Consider the following 20637-nt stretch of genomic DNA (forward strand, 5'->3'; position numbering starts at 1 on the left):
CTTATAGATACCATGGAATTCATTCCCAGCAGACTTCCCAGAAACGTGTGTTGGTGGGTGTTCACTGTCAACTGGACAGAATCTAGAACCACCTGTGACAGGCCTCTGACCATACCTGTGAGGTTGAGGAAACATCCAGATAAAGGCTGGTCTCGGGGCATGCCTGTGGTGAATTATATTGGTCAGGTTAACTGAGATGGGAAGTCCACCACCTGTGGGGAGAATCATTTCTAGAGCTGGGATCCTGAACAATTCTAAAGAAGAAAGACAGAAATAAGATGGCTCTCTCTCTCTCTCTCTCTCTCTCTCTCTCTCTCTCTCTCTCTCTCTCTCTCTCTCACACACACACACACACACACACACACACACATACACACAAACACACACATACACACAAACACACACACACAAACACACACACACACACACACACACACACACACACACACACACACACACACTGCTCAAGGAAAAATCATGGAAGGGGGAATAGAAAGCATATAAGAGCATAGGACAGAAATACATGCAATAAAAAGACGTCTTCTGGACATGACATGGCCTTCCCACTTCATGTGGTCACTGCAGCTGGGTTATCTTCATAAGACCTGCATGTGATGAGGCCCATCCCCATTTCCTCATAGATGGGTAGGAGTCCATAAGGCTCCTTCCTCCTTGGGGCTATTGGCAGTTAAAGGCTGTTAGGGAAGGAGTCTCATTTTCTTTGGTGATATCACTACTGATAAATTAAGCTCCAGGAAATACCCTCACTCAGACAAAATATTTAAATTAAACTCAGGGAGTCACACACAAAATGAATACATGAAAGTAGTAGACGGACATGCTGGGAAGAAGGGTTTTAACAGGAGAGGGGGAGGAAGAGAAAGGAGAGTGAATGTGGAAACAATGAAAATTCATTATAGACATGTATGGATCTGTCACACAACTAAAGGAAAAGAGAAAAGAAACTGAGCAGTGTCTATCCTCCCCTGCTCCCTAACTACCGCACACTGTGTCCAGACGCCTCGGGCTTCTATTGACAGGGATTTCCCCGTGAGAGACTGTGTCCTTGAACAATGAGCTGAAATAAAGCCTTTCTCCCTTAGGATGCTTTGGTCAGGGAATTTTATCACAGCAACAGGAAAAGAAACTAAGGCGCATGTGAAAACGGAGGTGATAAAATAGTGTCTTCAGAGACCCAGAACAGAAGCCAACCCTGTCATGGAGTAAGAATGCCTAAAGCTCACTTTAAATCTACAGGAACTCAAAGAGTATTCTATATAGGAGTTGTTCAATATTAACCTCGTCCATCGGGCTAGAGATGGCTTGCCAGTTAAGAGCACTGGCTGTTCTCCCAGAGGACCTGGGTTCAACTCCTAGCACCCATCCAAAAGCTCATAACCATCTGTAACTCCAGTTCCAGAGGACCCAATGCCCTCTTCAGACCTCTATGGGCATCAGGCACTCATGTGGTACACAAACATACATACAGGCAAAATGCCCATATACATAAAATAAATAAATAAAGTTACTTTAAAAAAAATACGTATTAACCTCATCAATCAAGATACTAGGCAACCTTGGGGGGGGGGGTGAGCCAGTGGTGAACATACAGTAGGATTAACGTTAGATCTCAAATAGGAACCATCAAAGAAGAGTAATTCATACATGTTTTCTGTCTAGAAAGTAGAAATTAATCAAGTAGCAAGTAGACAGAGAAAGAACGAAGAAGAAAATAGACTCATCCATGGTCACCTAGCTGACAACTGGAAGCCAAGGGACATCTAAGATCCCTTTGTAAAATTTAAGATATGAACATAAACTAAAGGGAAGTCAAGGCTGGAAGTAGCTCAATGGTTAAGGGCCCCTGTTGCTCCTGCAATGAATTGAGTTTGGTTTCCAGCACCCATATAGGAGTTTACAACCATCTATAACTGCAGTTCCAGGGAGTATAACAGCCTTTCCTGACTGCCTGGGGGACCAAGCACACAGGTGGTACACGTACATATATACAGCAAAGCACTCGTATGTAAAATAAATGTAGTCAAAGCATGTGTATCAGAAGTTCTTCCTTCGTATAAACAAACTGGATATTAATGGTTTTTAAAAATGAAATGGAAGATTTGAAGGCATTTTACTTTAACTTAGCCCAACCTTTTTTTCCCCTCTTTGTAATATTGGGTTTTGAACCTAGGGTTTCATGCATGCTAGACAAGAGTTCTACTTTTGAGCCATACTCCTGCTTTTAGCTTTTCATTTTGAAATAGGATCTCACCAAGCTGCTAGGCAGTGGTGGCTCTGGACCACAGGGGCATTCTGTCTCAGTTCAGGAGATCAAATGAGATTCATAGAAATGTGAGCTTGTGAGGCTAGACCACCAGGCTAGCTCAATTCCTAAGGTCAACAGGCTCCTGTATGCAGGCCATCCAAGCCTTCCAGTGTGATGACACACACTTCTACCACCCACTGATACTGAATTATAGGCACTCCCAAGAGACATAGGTCTGTCCTCCTTCCCTGAGACACCAAACAAGTACCTTAAAATCTCCATGAGGACCTTCTTCTCTCTAAAGATAGAAGGGTAGAGGGGCCAATGAGTCCTGTGCTTGGATGACCAAGGAGGAACACTTAGGTGAGAGCCTTCTAGCTCTTCAGAAATTAAGAGCCCAGAAATGAGGGAGAGTTGATTTGTCCAGTCATGGTCTCTGCCTACCATGGCTGTCCATCACAGTGCTCATCTCTGTACCCCTTTCTTGACTGTGCTCTGGGCCTGAATCCTGCCCAATCGTGATGGTGGAGATAGGAAGCTTGCAGCATGAAGCGAGCCATCCTGCTGAGACCCCTGCCATGGTTAGTAGTAAAGCAATTCTCCATATTTAGGATTACTCTTTTCATTGTTGGCAGAAGCAGATGCAAGTCTAAACAGGAATCAACTGGTCAAACATTAAATCTTGCACTTTGTTCCTGAGCAGCAGGATCAACAATGTACCCAGAGTCCAGTGGGAAGATGTACAGTTAGCATCTACACTGGCTTGAATAGCAGCTCACAGTCTCTTTCCCACATCTCAGGCTCCCACAAGTGTCATTCAAGTTAATGTCTCAGCAAGATTTACAATGTTACTAGTTTCTCATAAACTAGATAAATGTCTCATACAATAAATCTCCCCAAAGTTATCATTCTTTTTTTATATGGGGACAACTTAATATTTTGGACTCTGTCCCTCACATTTTCCATGGTGAAAATTTAAATTTCCAAATTCATATGTTAAATGTTTGGAGGTGATATCACTGAAAGGTGACTGACTCATCTGGAGTCCACTCTCATAAATGGAATGATCTCGTGCATTAATAAATTGATGGACTATTGAGGGATTGGCTTTATTAGAAAAAAAATGCACTCTGACACACTTGCTCTGCCTCCTCCTAGGATGCCCTTTTCCATGTTACTATGCAGCAATCAGGCCTGCACCAGGTGCCAAGCAGATACAATAGCCAATGTGTAGATGTTCAGCCTTCAGAATTCTGAGCTAAACAAACCTTTATTCTTTGCAAATTACCCTGTCTTAAGTATTTATTATATTGTGATACAGCAATAGGAAAAGGACTGTGGCCTGGCGGTGATGGCGCACGCCTTTAATCCCAGAACTCGGGAGGCAGAAGCAGGCAGATCTCTGTGAGTTCGAGGTCAGCCTGTGCTACAAAGCAAGTTCCAGGACAGGCTCCAAAGCTACACAAAGATACCCTGTCTCGAAAAACTGAAGGAAAAAAAAAGGAAAAGAAAATGGACTGTGGTAGTTGGTCTTGATTGTAGAATGACCTAAGAAATATACCTCTAGGTATGTCTAAAACACATTGCCAGAACAGGATAAACTGAGGAGGGGAAACTGATCTCAAAGTGGACAGAACCTTCCAAACCCTGGCCAAATGTAAGGAGGTTGGAGAAGAAGCCGTGTGTGCACACCTGCCTTCACATCTTTCTGAGCAGGTGTGTCCATTACTGCTGCTGCAGTCCTCTGCCGATTTCAGTCTTCTAATGTGGGCTAAAGACTAGTGGCTCTCCAGGGAACGTGCAGGCTTTCAGCACTGGCTCTCCAGGGAACGTGCAGGCTTTCAGCATTGGGTTGAAATGGATGAATTATTCAGCTTCGTGAGCTGAGTAGCTAGTAACAGGTACTGTGGCTCTCCGGTGCGGAGGCGGACATTGTTGGATAACCACAGCCTAGTATGTAAACTAATCTAATGAATTATAGATGTGGTTTGTTGTTTGGGTGGACTTGTATGTGGGAGACTGTGTAAGAGATTGGAGCTGTGGCCTAAAGATGTTCCAGAATGCTGTAAGCAGATTTTAATGGATCGTTCTGTTGGGAATGTAAAGAATGCTGAGAGAAATACAGATACTAATAACCATGCTCATGAGACTTCAGGGGGAAAGAGGTCTCTGCTGGAGATCGCACTGCAGGTCCCTTGTGTGATGTTGTAGCACAGAGCATCTGACTGCATTTTTCCCACTTGTTAAAATTTCTAATGAAACCAAATTTCAGAGCAATGGACTAATTTGCTCGCTAGAGGAAATTTCAAGACAGGATAACCTTGGGGCTACAGAGTGGCTGTTCTCACTGATCTTAGCCAGGTTTACAATTCACGCAGAAGTTGAGCAAAAAATAGGGAAAATACAGTTTGGTAATTAAAGGACCCTAAATAAGTTTAAAGTTTCAAACAAGATGGGTTCTGACAAAAAAGCTGTAATTTTAACCACCTTTAAAGGATGACCCCAAGCTCTGCACTGGGGCAACAAAGCGTCTTGATGTCAGGGCCCCATCCGAGGCTGCACTGTGGCCATGTAAATTCACTGGAAAGGAGCCTGAGCTGAGAATGCTACTGTAAGGCCTCCCTGCTCACAAACAACTGCCCAGAAGAATTTTGGTCCAGGTTCAGCTGCCTCAGCTCTCATGACCACGTCAGTTCTAATAAGAAGAGGCTGATGACGTCACTAGTGGCAACAGAACCTGAAATCATCACCCACACTGTGCTGACTTTGTAGGCACACAAGAGGGAAGAAGATGGGTTATGAAAGCTCTCACCCAAGGTTTCAGAAGCCTGTGAGTTGAGGGAATGTACAGCAGGGTTGGGTTCCCTGAAAGGAAATGCTATAAACTTGAAGCCTAAGTTTGAACCATGACTCCAAGTGATAGGAGATTCCAGAAATGTGTGACACTCACAAAGGAAAGCTGAAGGCAATGAATTGCCTGGCCCAAGAGACAAGCCACAGGAGCAGAGATGAACGTGCCAAGCTAACCAAAGCAGGCAGAGCATGAATCATGCCATCCAGAGTTCTAGATGCCAGGTCTGGGACTGTTTCTAGGATGGTTTCTGTCTTGTTTTGGTTCATTCTTTCCTTGCTGTTGTCTTGTTCCTTTTGGAATCAGGTTATTTCTTCTGTGCTGTTATATACCAGAAGTACATAACTTATTTATTTTTCAGTTTTACATAGACCCTTAGCTAAAAGTTCCTTTTTAATCCCAGAAGGAAATTTAGACTTTAGAAGTGTTGGAACTGAAATATTATGGAGAGTTTTGAATTTGGACTGCCCAGGTTTTGCATGATGAGATAGTCATGAATATAGTCATACCCTAGGGAAACTGTTATTTCTTACTCCAACAACCTTTTACTCTGCTGGCCTAGAAGACATGGTTCCCAAATGGAAGCATGATATTATCTCCACTAAATTGAACACTAAGACTTCCCCATGGTTACTTTGGATTCTTTGTGTCTTTGAGTCAACAAGATAAAGTAAGAATTAAAGTAATGGCAGATGTGATTGATTCAACTGACCTGTGGAAAACTGGACTTCTATCACACAACAGAAGTAAGATTACATAGGGAGTACAAGCCATTGATAGAGCATCACTTAGCATTACTGTGCCTTGTGGTTAGTTCAATGGGAAATACAACTCAATCCAAACAGTATGATTAAGGAACATAAATGCTGTGAGTCTTTCTTTTCTGTTTTGTTAAGAATGTATTTGTAGCCGGGTGGTGGTGGCACATGCCTTTAATCCCAGCACTCGGGAGGCAGAGCCAGGCGGATCTCTGTGAGTTTGAGGCAAGCCTGGTCTCCAAAGCGAGTTCCAGGAAAGGCGCAAAGCTACACAGAGAAACCCTGTCTCGGAAAAAAAAAAAAAAAAAAAGAATGTGTTTGTAGGGATGGAGAGATGGCTCAGTGGTTAAGAGTACTTGCTCTTGCAGCAGACCCAGGATCAATACCCAGCACTCATAACTATCTATAACACCAGTTCCAGGGGATCCAATGTCCTATGCTGACCTCCTTAAGTACTAAACACACATGTGCTGTGCATAAACATATACAGGCAAAACACTCACACACATAAAATAAAATACAGTTTAAAGAGAGTATGTCTTTGTATCTATATTAACATATTAAGTAAATATCCATGTTTTCTTTCCCTTCTGTTCTTTTACCATGTAACATAACATCAACTATCAGCACTTCAGTACTGCCAAATCTATGTTATCATACTTAAGTTATGGGATATAGAAAGAGTAAGTATCCCTCAAAAGACTTTGTCACATATTCTGTGGAAAGAATTAGTGACTTCTCAGTTGTATAGGTGGCATCCATATCATCTTAGGAGTAGTTGTGACTCTGTCATTATCATAATTTAGAGGACTTAGGGAAATGTGATTGAACTTCATCATCAACTTGACTGGATTTAGAATTGCATATGAGTGACAGCTGAGGATACGTCTGTGAGGGCATTTCCAAAGAGGATTATTACCTGAAGTGCACGGGGTGGGGGGTTAGGGGGGAGGTCCACCCTTGGAGTGGCTTGACCCTAGCTCACATATAAAAGGGCCCAAGGAAAAAGAAGTTGCCTGCTAGCCTGCCTTCAGTTCTTCCTAAGCAAGTATAACTGTTACTAGTCACTTCAGACATGTGACTCCAGCTCCTTTTGCCTTCCACTATGAGCTGGCTACCAGTGACTCTCGAGGAATCTTCTAGGCCTTCCGTGCCAGATGGGAACCTCAGAGGCATCCATCTCATGCACAGAGCAGTGACTAGGTTTTGAAATGCTCCACTATGCAGCTAATCGTTGTTTGACTGCTTGGTACCTGTTCTGTGAGATTGTCTGGTCCTCCAGAGAGTCTTGCATATTACAGTGCATTATACTAAGACACCACTCTTAGTCCTCAAGTAGGTGTGACAGCCAGGGCTCTTGTCCAAGCTCAGACCCGGGCAGGAATTACCTTGCAGAGGAACAAGTTTCTAGGGTAGGATGACTGTCTCCAAGAGCCATAGTCTCTCTGCCACTTACCCAAACTTATGTTAGAATTCTTCACATAAGGGTTGGCAGAAGCCCATTACTGTGCATATGCCAAGTTCAGTTTCATGACTCAACACCAGATAAAGATCCCTTTGGTAGGACTGTTTCACAGGTGCCCCTTGTTTCCGTTCGTCTCCCTTCTTTGCTTGGAAAGTGCACCTGGGCCATGGAAACAGAGACACACAGGCAACCAAGAGCAGAAAACGAGCCTCGCCTCTCTGGAACAGATTTCCTCTTGTAGATATCAACTGTATCCCTGACAACACTGAGTCCGTCTCTGTGCAGTTCTCCTGCAAAGTGCTCACACATGAATCACCTACTTCCAGCCTGCCTTCAGCGTGGTTAGCTTGGCCCTAGTTTGCAGTATTATTCCTGAGTCCTTGCTAACATCTTTTTTCTATGCACTCACGACCTTCACTATCTCTTCCCAACTAAGATTTTCAAAATGTAAAATCTTGAAGTGTCCAGCAAGCTTGCAACTATTTCTTAGCCATTTCTTCAACCCAAATCATTCAGAATATGATGAAGCTAATTTTAGTAACAAATATGCCTTGATCTGAGTTGATATCACCTGTACCAAAGTCTTTACTCACCAAATCATGAATATCCAAGTGTTCAGCATCATGCATTGGTGCATTTTTTTATTAAATTAGTTTAAGAACCTGATATTTAAGGAAGTATTTTAAATGATTTTTTTAATATGTAGAGTACCTGAAAAATTCCATGAAAGAGAATCCATACCCATGCTGCTCTGCAATTCCTGCACAAACAACGTTCGCAGAGGCTCCAATCAGTGTCCCGTTACCTGGAATCAGAAATTAAAAAATAAAGTAACAACCAAGCTCATCTTGGGAGCTGATCTCTGCTCTTTTCTTCCATTCAAAGGCTGTGATTTGATGGTTACAGTCACCATCAAAGTGGAGGCTTTGAGCATGTTTGGAAACACAAACACATTGCAAAGAAGAAATGAATTATCTGTGTGTAAATGGCATGGTTCCTTTACAGATTGTATTATCAATGCTCTATATGATGCTAAGGAGAATTGAAAAGGTCCCTGTTGGAATCAGGTAATATGCATCTCTTGGAGAAAAATGCAAGCAAAGCAAAGGACCGTGGGTGGCAATGTGTGTCCCTTTTTAAACAGTGTAACAAGACCTCAGATATGAACCTCTGGACTCTAAGCTCAGACATCTGCTAGGAAATTCTTTCAGCAGATGAAAAGGGTTAGAAACATCAGGTGAAACAATGGCATAACCTGACTTCGCTCATTAACATAAATATTTTCTTGAATAAGCTTTCTTTGTGCAAATGGGATGGAAGAACACGCTGTGCACACGGGCACTTATGCCAGTCCTACAGTCTGAATGAGGAAAACAGCCACAGCTATCCCATCAAATTATTCTCCCCACCCCTTCTTCTCTCCCTCACGTAGTGATTCGTTCAAGATGGACTTACACAGAGGAGCCCAAGAGCCTCTTCCTTCTCCCTCATTGGAGCCTTCAGTATTCAAGTACACAACCCAGGCTCCACCAACTTAGCTCAGGTCCGACATCAGTGCGTGAACAGTAGAGAAAAAGCCCGTTTCCCCTGAGAGCTGGTGAGCAGCTAACCCTGCTGAGGAGCTGCTACAGTGTGTGAGCAGGAGGAAATGATGCTTCTGAAACTGGAAACGTAAACACGGTGAGACAGAAGAGTTCCAGAGTCTCATGAAGAAAACAATGGCAGGGAGCCTGGAAAGCTTGTTACAGTATGAGGGGTGAGAGGTGGCAAGCCCGGAGCTTGAATCAAGGCTTCTGCCTCCAGCGCAACATCAAAGAGGAGGAGCTTAAAGGTGTCTAGGGATGTGTCATGGATAGACACCGAGCATCTGAAGGGTCTGAAACAGGTAGCATCGTACAAGTCATGGTTTTGCTGGCCCAGACCACCTACCTCTCCTGGGTGTTATTTTCAGATGTATCCACACTATCACCTGTCTGTCTGTCTATCTTGTCTGTCTGTCTGTCTGGTCCTGTTCTGAGCCTAGAGAACTGACAAATGAGACTCTGCATCCTTGCCAAATGTGATAATTAGTCTTAATTGTCAACCTTACACAACCAAGGGTAATACGCCTCTGGATGTACTGGGGGGAGATTATGTTGACTGTTAATTAAGGAAGGAAGACCCGCCCACTATGGGTATCACCATACCCTGGCTGGGATCCTGGGTTGTGTAAGTGGAATGCCGATGGAACCTGACCAGACACTGTGTCACAGGGTTTCTATGGCTGTGATGAACACCATGACGAAAAGCAGCTTGGGGAGGAAAGGGCTTATTTGGCTTACACTTCCATATTGAAGGAAGTTAAGACAGGAACTGATGCAGAGACCATGGAGGAGGAATGTTGCTTACTGGCTTGTTCATCATGGCTTGCTCAGCCTGCTTTCTTATAGAACCCAGGACCACCAGCCCAGGGGTGGCACCACCCATGATGGGCTGGGCCCTCTCCCATCAATCACTAATTAAGAAAATGCCCTACAGGCTTGCCGACAGCCCTATCTCCTCTGAAGTGAGGCTCCCTCCTCACTGATGACTTTAGCTTGTGTCTAGTTGACAGGAAACTAGCCAGTGCACACTGCAAGTTCCTGTTACCTTGATTCTCCACCATGATCGTGCCTTCAACTGTGAGCAAGAGTAAAAGTTCTTCTATTAAGTTGCCTTTGTCTGAGTTTGTTATCACAGCAACAGAAACAGAAGCCAAGGTAGTCTGATGGACAAAATATGTCTTAGTTTCCAACTATCTGGTCAGTGCTTCCCAGTTCACACAGCACATTACACTTCCAAAGCCAATCAAAAGCCTCCACCTAGAGTGTTCATCAAAATTGTTAACCCCAGGGTTAATGACGTTACTGCTTCCCTTTGGAGTTTCAGTTTAAAGCTAGCGGTGAAAAGGGCTATGGACCTGGGTGTGAATGACATCCTGAAGAAGGTATGCTGTAAACGTACATAGTGACACTGAATGGTGCCCTTCGATATGGTTCAAAGGGTACATTTTTGTGTTAGGTATTTTGTATCACAAACCCTGAGTCAGTGAGAGATGGGGCCCCAGCAGAGTTGATGTACTGTTTTCACCAAGCACGGCAAGTGTTCAGTGTGCCAGGAATGAGCACCTTCCAGCAACTCTGTTTAAAAGTTCTTGGTGTTTAAAACCTTACTGTTCAATAATGCTGAATACTTGCTTCACAAATGTGCTAGATGTCTAGCCTACATTAGCTTATTAGTCTATAATTAGTCCATGTTAGTGTCTCTCCTGGAGACCCCCTCCAAGTTTACCCTTCAGGAACTAGCCCAGGAGGCCTCTTGCCTTTTAAGATCCTGCTCAAAACCCCCTTCTCTCAGATCACCTTTTCTGACTGCTCTCTCCCCGACTGTGCTCAGAGCCTCCCACCGTGGGAGAACATCCCCATTGTGAACATCCCCAGTGTTACAGTCTTAGGTTGAATGGCTGGCTCCCCACCCTAGAGCACAATGCCAGGTTATTATAGCAGGTAGTTCACATGTTTGAATTTTATTGAAGTTTTTAAAAATCCCATTTAAGGGATGAATTTGCAGTGTCCTTGGATCTTGTTTCGTTGCTGGTGTTAAATGTATCTATGAAAGAAACTCTGTTGTTTCCTGGAGCTGTTTCTCAGTTGGAAAATTTTTTTTAATTGTTCTGCACTTCTATAAGATTCCAGCCTCAGTCACTGCATCCGACAAATTAGCTATCTTCTGAAGCCATATATGTGTCACTAGCTGATGTTAATCCCGCTTCACAAATGAGCAGATAAATGAGCCAGAAAGTTATTGATTTGATAGTCAGATAAGTCAAAGAACACAGAAAGCTAGATTATCTGGACATGGCTGGAGGCAACAAAAAATGTTAAATATAGCTAGCTGGTGTGTTTATCGAAGATTCTCCACAATCCACCTGTGTTCCCACAGGCGATTAAGCTGTCTGAATATAAGGACTCTAGCTTGACTCCACTCCAGACAGCTACATCCAAGGCCCTCATGTATTAACCAGGGGTCAATTTCAACTGACAATCTCTAACTCACGTTGCAGTTTCTTTAGACTTCAGCCCCAGAACCCATGTTTGGCCTGTCCTCTTCCCTCTTCCTTTTAGATAGAGTCCCTGCTCGCCCATGCATTGCTTGTGAGCAATGCAGCCCAGAGAGGAAGGCAGGAGAATGAGAGAGAATGGCCACTGCAGATTCTTCTGATTTGGATAGTGTGGTGCGTGGAGGTGCAGGGTGGGAATGTGTTAGCTTTGAACTGTCAGTAGTGATCGTCCTCAGACCATGGGGCTCTGCAGGGTGAGAAGTTGTAGGGAGCAAGTGAAGTCATGAATGAATATGTTGTTGACGTGGGCACCAATGCCTCAGACACATGCTATGGTAAAGCCTTCCCCCGGCGGGGCTCAGAGGGATGGCAAAGCCGTCTTCTGATCTGAATGTGAATGATAACACTGTGTGAAGAAAATGTCCACCATAGCGTTCTCCCCCTGCAGGTTTACAGTCTGAAGACTGCTCCCCTACAGAGACTGCTCCTAATCTTGTCTCCTGGATCAGATGTACGAAATAACCCTGCCTCCCTGTTCAACTGTACACAATAAACTCTGAGCTCCCCGGGAACTGCAACTTCTTTCTCTGAGTCCAGACCACCTGATCGCAGTTTTTCTGTATGCCCATGCTTTTTCCTTTTCTTCTTCCCCTTGCTGCTCCTAACTAGGGTTCCAGGACCCAAGGCATGCAAGGACAGGGCGAAAGCTGACAGGCTTCCCAGAGGAACTAAGGAATTCTGACTGTTCAAACTTTGAAATCAGGGTTCTCCTGAGTTTACTTTTGATTGGCTATCTACCAGCTCCTTCTTGTCTGCCCCACGGTGTCGGTGTGGTTTTCCCACAATGAAGTCAGGACCGCTTACCTCCCAGGCAGGCACCGAGAGCCAGAGCATACATGAGCGGCAGCGCAGGCAAACTAATTTCAGGGTCTTGGCTCAGGTTCAAAAGTACAGGAATCTGTGGAAGAAAGGGACACTGTAGCCACATGTCATAGAAACCTACAAGAGCTACACACTGCGACAGACTTACAGAATGAAGGGGCCTTATGTTATTATTGTTGTTGTTACTATTCCTACGCTATCATTATTATTATTATTATTTATTTGTGTGTGTGTGTGTATGTGTGTGTGTGTGTGTGTGTGTGTGATGGGGTGGAGGTATCACAGCACAAGTGTGGAAGGCCAACCTTGTAAAATGGAGTCAGTTCTTTCCTCCCAACTTCACATGGCTCAGGTTGGCAGGCTTATATTCTTGGGTGGCAAGTGCCTTTAACCACTAAGCTATCTCACTGGTCTTCAGAGAGTTGTTTTCTTTTTGCTTTTTTTTTTTTTTTTTTTTTTTAATAACCAGACTGTTAAATAAATTAAAAAAAAAAAAAAAAAAAAGAGCACCAGATGCAGCAAAGGGAGCCAAAGCAAATTCTGGCATGCACAAAACCTTGAGTTTGTACCCATCTGTCTGGTCTGGTCCTAGCCAGATGAGGTTTCCTCATTTGAAGCTGCCCAGGCTGCTGCCATGGATCACAGTGGATAAAGTCATATCCTGTCTCATGTGGTGCCTAAGAACAACGAATCCAGTGTTTATGAAATCCTGCCGGTGTCATGCTGTGCACCAGGCACCATCTCAGTCCACATTAAATCACTCCTCCTCCAATGTGTCTGCTGTCACTTCAGTTGACAGATGAAGGCTGGTGAGACGGCTCGGAGGGTAAGGGCACTTGTTGCCAAACCTGTTGACCCAAGTTTGATTCCCGGAACCACATGTTAGGAGAGAACTGACTCCTGCAAGGTGACCTCTGACCACCACCACTACACATACACACACACACACACACACACACACACACACACACACACACACACCACTGTCATCCACCACCACCACCCACATAAACAAGAGAAATGTAAAAAAATAAGAGGATGAGAGTGGGGCATGAGAAGACGCAATAGTGGTAGGTTTTACCACCAAATCATGAAAATAGTCTCTGCTCAGAAGCAGCACCCTGGGAAAGCTGCCTCTCACCACTGTTCTCCCCAGTCATCCTGACCTGCGGCATTTGTGCTAGGACATGTACAGAGTTTACAACCAGGAATATCAGTTTCCAGAGAGTCCTACCAATAGCCAGTGGCCCTCTTCTAATAGAAAAATTTTGCATTATCGTAACCAATGAAACATCTAGGACTGTGACATTTCTGTAAGAAACGTATGTTGTGCTTTTAAAGTATGATCTCTTTGAGTGTATTTACAACCGACAGTTTGCTGTCCTGTGTGTTTGAGATACACTCTGATTATCCTTTTCTCAGAGTCTTGGTCCCCTAAATATATCACAGTGGTTTGCAGAGTGTGTCGACCTAAATCTGGCTACATGACTGCCAGTCAAAAAAATAAAAAAAGAAAGATGCCCTGCAATGTCCCTCCCAGGCCACCTTCCCTAGCCAGAGGACTCACTAATCACCTACCCATTGGGAAAGGCCTGCAGCCCACATTGCCAAGCTAATGGAAGAGACAGTGTCTTTGCTGCTCACATTCCTATTCCTCTAGGGACGGCCTTATTTAGCTCTCATAAATGGCATATTGGGATTCAATCCCAGATCCTCCTTCTGCAGAAACAGCCATGGATCCCTATAACTGCTGTGTTATTTAGCCTAATTACAGTCCACTCAGCCTGGCTCAGCTCTCTATATTATTTTGTTTCTGAACATTTTAGAAAAGAAAAGGCTAAAAGCAATAACGGCATCAAGTGAAAAGCAAAAAGGAAAAGCTCGTGTGAAGTACTTTTGACTTTCATCATCTCTGAGTGTTTTTCCCTATGCCAACAGCTACAGCTGCGTGAACACCTTCTTGTTGGGCCTGGAAAGAAACCTGGGGTAAAAAGTTGGTGAAGAACAAGACAGCCTTCAAGATGTGACTTTCACACTGGGGCTAGATGGCAATACACACGACTAGGTATACCCAAGAAATCGGTTTTTAAAAACTATAAAATTATGTGCATAAATGGCCATCACTTGAAATCAGCCCAGAATAAAAACAATAACATTTTAAATGTGAAAGTTGCCACAGAATCTTTCCTGTTCAAGCCAAGGAGTTTGAACAGAAGAGGCTTCAACAAAGGAAGAGTGTCTGAGAACTCTCAGTCCCTAGCACTTATCTCGGGTCTCCAGTGTAGCCGTGAGGGCACTGTAGCAGAGGTCCAGGAGTTCTGCTGCTACAGGGCTGCTCTTGGAGTCCCATAAGCTCTTGCCTACTGCAGACAGGAGGAGAAGGAAGAAAAGGCAGGTGGGTGTGAAGGGCATGGAAATATGTGTTCAAATATCAAAGTATCTCGACACCAGGATGCCAGTGTCTTCCATTGTCCCTCCCATTCAGCTTTCCCTCCACCTCAAGCAAGCAAGGGATGAGCCCTGGCACGTGATGAGGACCAGGGGCCTCACACTGACCCCTTCCTTCAGACACTCTATGGCTATTCTCATTGCATTAAATATTAGTAGTGCTAACTATTGTTTAATATTTCACAGTTAACAATGAGCAGCGAAGGGAAGGGCCCCAGGCAGAGGGCTAGCCACAGCTGTTGTCTCGAACAACAGGAACCTAGGAACACGCAGAAGGGACGAAAGTCAGAAACATTTTGCTTCAGTTTCAAAAAAAAAAAAAGAAGAAGAAGCTAAAATAGCCAGGCATAGTGGTAAACAGCTTTTAATTCCAGCATTCAAGAGGTAGACTCAAGAGTTCAAGGCTAGCCTAGTCTACATAGTGAGTTCAAGGCCCAGGGCAAGTTAGTGAAGCCTTGTCTCAAAAATAAATAAATAAGTAAGCAAATAAATAAATAAATAAAACTAGTAACAAAATTAGTTCATCCCAAACCCTGGGATGTGAATTCCTTCATCTACACTGCTCTGATTAAAACATTCCTGAAGCCTTGTCCAGCCAGCAGGGAAGCATGAACTCCTCTACTGACTGCTTGTTTTTACTCTGGGCATCAATAAAATTTCCATGGTGTCATCCCACCAGTTATGAGCCAATTCCCTGAATTCCCTCCCTCCCAGTTACATGCCATCCTTTCCTGACCACTGACAAACGTGAGCTGCTGTTTGTACACAGTAACGTGATGAGTGTGGGGACAGTTCGGAGACCTGACACAGAGAAGAGAGACAGGCTGCGTTTTCTCTTTCGTCTCATATGTCCTCGGGATAACAGAATTACTCGGCCATTGTTCTAAGGCAGGAGTTCTTAACCTATGGGTTGTGACCTCCTTGGGATCAAATGGCCCTTTCAAAGGGGTGGCCTGTGACCACTGTACCAGCAGTCTGCCTCTGTCTCCGGAGAATTACATCATCACCTGCCTTCCTGCCCTCGGGTGTGCAACATGTGCAGCCTTTAAAAGTGCCCACCAGGCACAGCTCGCTCTCTTGCCTCGTCTTTCTTCTCTTACCTCTCCTGCCTCTCTTCTTCCTCTTGTCTCTTCCTTGTTCTCTCCGTTTCTCTGCCTGACTGCCTGCCTGCCTCTCTCATGTTCCAACTGCAACATGGCCATTTGCTCTTCACTCTCCCCTCCCCCAATAAACCTCTTGCACTAACTCTGTTGCCTGGTGGCACGTTGGCTCAGTGGCATATCTTAGCAGGGCCTGCCAAAAGGTACCCACTTTGCCTTTCTTTTTCTTTTCTTTTCTTTTTTTTAATCCTTACAATCACATATCAGATATTTACATTGCAATTCATAACAGTAGCAAAATTAAAATTATGAAATAATTTTATGTTTGGGGGTCACCACAACATGAGGAACTGTATTAAAGGGTCACAGCATTAGGAAAGTTGAGAACCACTGTTCTAAGGGAACGATTCCAGCAGGTGCTACATCTCACCAAATAGTCTTTAGCTACATGACTGCATTTGTCCTTCAAAACAGCAGCTGTATCTACCAGCTCTTTGGTCCTTTGTGTATTTATTCTCTTTATGTTCCCTGTGGGAGTCTGCCGGAGTCCAGCTCCAACCTGTGAAGGGTTTTAGGGGGGAGAAGAAAGGAATGAGGAAATGATAGATAGAAGGAGCTGATAAGAAAAACAGAGACACAGGACAGTTTCAGGAGGGCCCTAGGTCAATACCCAGTCGCCTTGAGGTTTATTCCAAAGGGCATTTTATACAATGCCAAGGGGTGAGGCAAAGGACCTCCCACTTTCAAGATCAAAACACAACATACAGCCAAGTGTAGATCCTTCAAAACACCTAGTGATGCAGCCCTGCTGGGTAAAGCAAGCTCAGATTCTCTGACTTTGAGTAAGGTCTCACTAGGAAGCCTCTGTGGGCCTACACAGCTCCCCTGGATGCAGAAGGCTCCACAGCTGTGTAAGGTGAAGGTGCTTCTAGTTAGAAGGGACTCCGCAAACAGGAAAACTGATGCCCCTCACATCACTGATCAGTCAGGGGGTGGGAGCCAAATCGGTGAGGAAAACTGCTGAATGTGGGTTCATGGGGGGTGAGGGACTCACTTCACACATCTGGGCTTGGACAGAAAAAGCTAGAGAAGAAGAAATGCAGAAAGCAGCCCCTGAAGCCCAGGAGCATGGACTTCAGCTTACCACAGCTGGTCCAGGAGAAAGTTCTGCTGGGGGAGGCAGGCAGTGAGAGGATGGACGAAGGAGGGCACAGATTCTCAAGCCTGGTCTTTTACTGAGCAATGGAAAATTCCCAGGCAGCTTATCACTGACTGCAAAGGTACAAATAAAACCAAAAGCTGTAACAGGCAGCTGGCTATTTCCACCTAACTGGCCCTGGGCCACACATGCATTCTGCAACCCCGTTGTCAGGTCTCAGGCTGTCCATGCCTAGAAATGAGCTCAAGCTGGACTAGAGAAGGATTTCTGGTGGTTTGATGGAGGCCAGCATTCCTCAGGAACTAGAGAAACTGGTTCCCAGCTGCCAAAAGGAGTCATTCCCCTTTACCTCTGGCTGAAGGGACTGGATGGCTACCTGTGGTGCCTATCAGCATATCACAGCCCACACTGGCCTCCAGGCAACCTGGGTATCACAAGTACCTGTTATACACTTCAAAGCCCATGATAGCACTCTTCCCTTCCCATCATCCACAGGATCATAAGCCACAGGATTTCTTCATCACTCTGTCTCTATTTCCTCTCTTACTCCCTCTTTCTAGTTCTAGCTGTCTCTCTATCCTTTTGCTCTCTTGTTATTTTCTCCCATGTGCGCCTTCTCTCTCTCTCTCTCTCTCTCTCTCTCTCTCTCTCTCTCTCTCTCTCTCTCTCCTCTCTCTCTATCTCTTGCTATCTCACTAGCCCCACTATTCTCCCCGACTCTCCCACTTCTCTAGAGCTGGCCATATCTAGTCTGCTTTCTCTTTCTCTCTACTCTGAACTCCTCTAGTTGCCTCTGGATATTGTCTCTCTCTTTAGTCACAATAAAAAGCCCTTACCCTGATAATGGAGCAGCCATGCCTACCATCTCCTCACTACACCACCACCACCACCACCACGACCACCCCACACTGACACTCATCAAGTGCAAAGGACCATTGCATCATCTTCCACATGTGCTAAAATCACAGGAGCAAAAGCCTCTGCATGGCACTTGCCATCATACTCTGCAAGCACAAGCTTAGGATTCCCAATCTCCATCAGCAATCACGAATGTGCAGGGGTCAGGACAGAGAGCTGTGACCAGAGGCAAAATCAACCAAGCAAAGGCAAAGGAGATTCTAGCACCGTGGTAAAGGGAGTCGCCCTCCCTCCACTAAGACAATGGCACCTCTCAGGATAGGGGAGGCCCAGCAGGAGGGACAGGCAAAGGCGGAGCCTGTGGCTCTAGGGGACACAGTAAAGCACTGACAGTGAGTGACTGGAGGATGGTAGACTGGAGAGGATGTAAACAAAGAGTTACTTTGGGGAAGGTAGCCTTCTGTGATTAATTCACACTTCTATCCGTATATGCCAGGCATGACTCTTTTCTTCTACATGAATATGCATGAGTTTCCCTAATAAAATCCCTTTGTCTCCTTTGTTTAAGGAGATGTGCTTTGGGAGCTTTCCCAGTGCTCTTTTTATTTGAACAAGTAACAAACCTGTCTTCACTCCTGTGTTCCCCTTGTGTGCATATGGCTTTGCCCTCATCCAAGGGTGGACCTGCTATGCTCTGCTACAGGTTGAAATACTAATGCTATTTTATATGTGTTACAAATGAGATGGTCCTCACTAATACCGTGAATAAAGTTGTTGCCTGCTAAAGTTATCTACATGAAAATTTTAAAAACCTATTTGCATACTGATATTTTTTAAAGAAACCAAAATGAAATTAAATTTAAATTAATTTTTTTTTATTTTTATGCCTTTGAATATTCTGTCTTCATTATATCTGTGTACCATGAGCACTTCTGGGGTCCTCAAAGGCCTGAAGAGGGTGTTGGATCCCCTGGGACTGGAGTTACAGATGATTGTGAACCACCATGTGGGTGCTAGTACTCTTAACTGCTGACGCATTTCTCCAACCAGAGAAACAATATCTTAAAAGACAAAAATGAAGGATTGGAACAAGATACAGCACAGATGTGTATAGAAGATGGAAGCCTTACTCGGTATAAAAGAAATGCAGCGCATGAACAGTGAACCTTCAATGCCTAACACAACTATTAAGCCAACAATGAAAAGCTGTGCCAAAGTGTGGGAGAGGTCAAGCTATAAAAAGATCTGCTCTATTAAGACAAGTGATTAGAAAAGCAAGGAGGGGTCCAGTGAAGATCTAACTACACAATGGCATGCCTGTGCACACAGACATGTACAGAACTCGCTCCCATGCACATGAGGAAGTTTGAATTTGTTACTGCCTTTGTCTCAGTACTTTCTATTTGTTTTACTTTGAAGAAATGAAACATTACGGATAAATGGTCTCAGTTGCTCACAGTATTGCTTTTACCTTCCCACCTCCTTAGAGAGCCAACTTTGTAAATTTGAATATGCAGTGGTTAGAATGAGAATGGCATCCATAGGCTTATCTATTTGAATACTTTGTTGCCAGTTGGTGGATCTGTTTGGGAAGGATTAGGAGGCGTGGCCTTGTTTAGAAATAAGCCAGTGGGGGCAGGCTTTGAGGTTTCAAAAGAGTCACACAATTCCCAGTGCTGTCTATCCCTATCTGCCTCACGATGATAAATCAAGATATTAGCTCTCAACTCTTTGTTCCCTTTGCCATCCAGAACTGTGATCCTCTGAAATGTTAAGACAAATGAAATGCTTTGGTCGAGGTGTTTTATCACAGTGATAGTAAAGTCATCAAGACAGGGCTTCATCTTCTTCAGTAGCACACTGTGGAAGAGACTAAATGGAGAACCTTGATCTATGTGTGTCAGCTTGGAGGGAAACAATACACCACATTGCTGAGTGACACTATTCCTGGGCAGCAAAAGCAAACACGTACATGTTTGATCCTATCCTCACCCCAGATAGGAAACCAACAACAGACCAAGGTCCAGTTCAGTGAACCAATGGCTTTTGCTGGGACTGCTTACAGCTGTGCGGGTGAGGAGTTACTTATAGGAGCAGAAATGAGTTGGGTAAGTGCGTAGTGGCTTAAATAACATCAGGCAATGATGCCATCAGTGGATGCCTTCACGGTCCTCCAGCTCCCGACACTTCAACAGATGAGTCATATTCGAACAACAAAAGTGTTTGAATATGGGGCACTTCCTGTTTACTTCCAATAAGATTTTGGTGTGGAGACTTCCCCAGAAGAAAATTTCAACAGGGAGTATTCGGGGCTGTTAGCCAGAGCCACATCATTTTGTAAAGTTTCTCCATTTCAGAAAGAGATGGCAGTGGCAATCCCCAAGTCTAAAGTAACTTGTTTTTCTATATTCTTGTTCTGTCCATCCAATCAAACCCCAGCAAACTGATCACGAGAGATGTTTACCCATCGTGTGACATTCCTTGAGTCACTACTCACGTCCCTAGCTACCTCTAACAATAGTCACCACAACCCAAAAGGGAAGGTGTTCTGTCCTTTGCCCTCTTTCCCTTTTCTGCGTGACGACACCCAGCCTGTAAGCAACAGCAGTCTCTCTGGTTTCTTAGACTAGACCTGTCCCCTCCTCAGGCCCTTCGCAAATGAAGCCTGTCCTGCCGTAGAGTTGCTTATTTCCATGTCTGTCTTTCCTTCCGATCTTCCAAAGCAAGCAGGAAGAACAGAGAAAGCCTGTGACAAACACTTATGTCCTGGGA

At 44.4% G+C, this 20637-nt stretch overlaps 1 protein-coding gene across 1 annotated transcript in view; it reads right to left on the reverse strand.

The window, feature by feature from the left end:
* Oca2 (OCA2 melanosomal transmembrane protein) overlaps positions 1 to 20637 on the reverse strand; it is a 294501-nt gene that overhangs the window by 85620 nt on the left and 188244 nt on the right. Inside the window, exons 21-22 of the mRNA XM_059273674.1 lie at positions 12283 to 12376; positions 8052 to 8145 (exon numbers count right to left, since the gene is read on the reverse strand). Coding sequence (XP_059129657.1) covers positions 8052 to 8145; positions 12283 to 12376 — 188 coding nt within the window. The remainder of the gene's footprint in view (positions 1 to 8051; positions 8146 to 12282; positions 12377 to 20637) is intronic.

The sequence above is a fragment of the Peromyscus eremicus genome, chromosome 1, assembly GCF_949786415.1.
Source record: "Peromyscus eremicus chromosome 1, PerEre_H2_v1, whole genome shotgun sequence".
Taxonomy (NCBI): Eukaryota; Metazoa; Chordata; class Mammalia; order Rodentia; family Cricetidae; genus Peromyscus; species Peromyscus eremicus.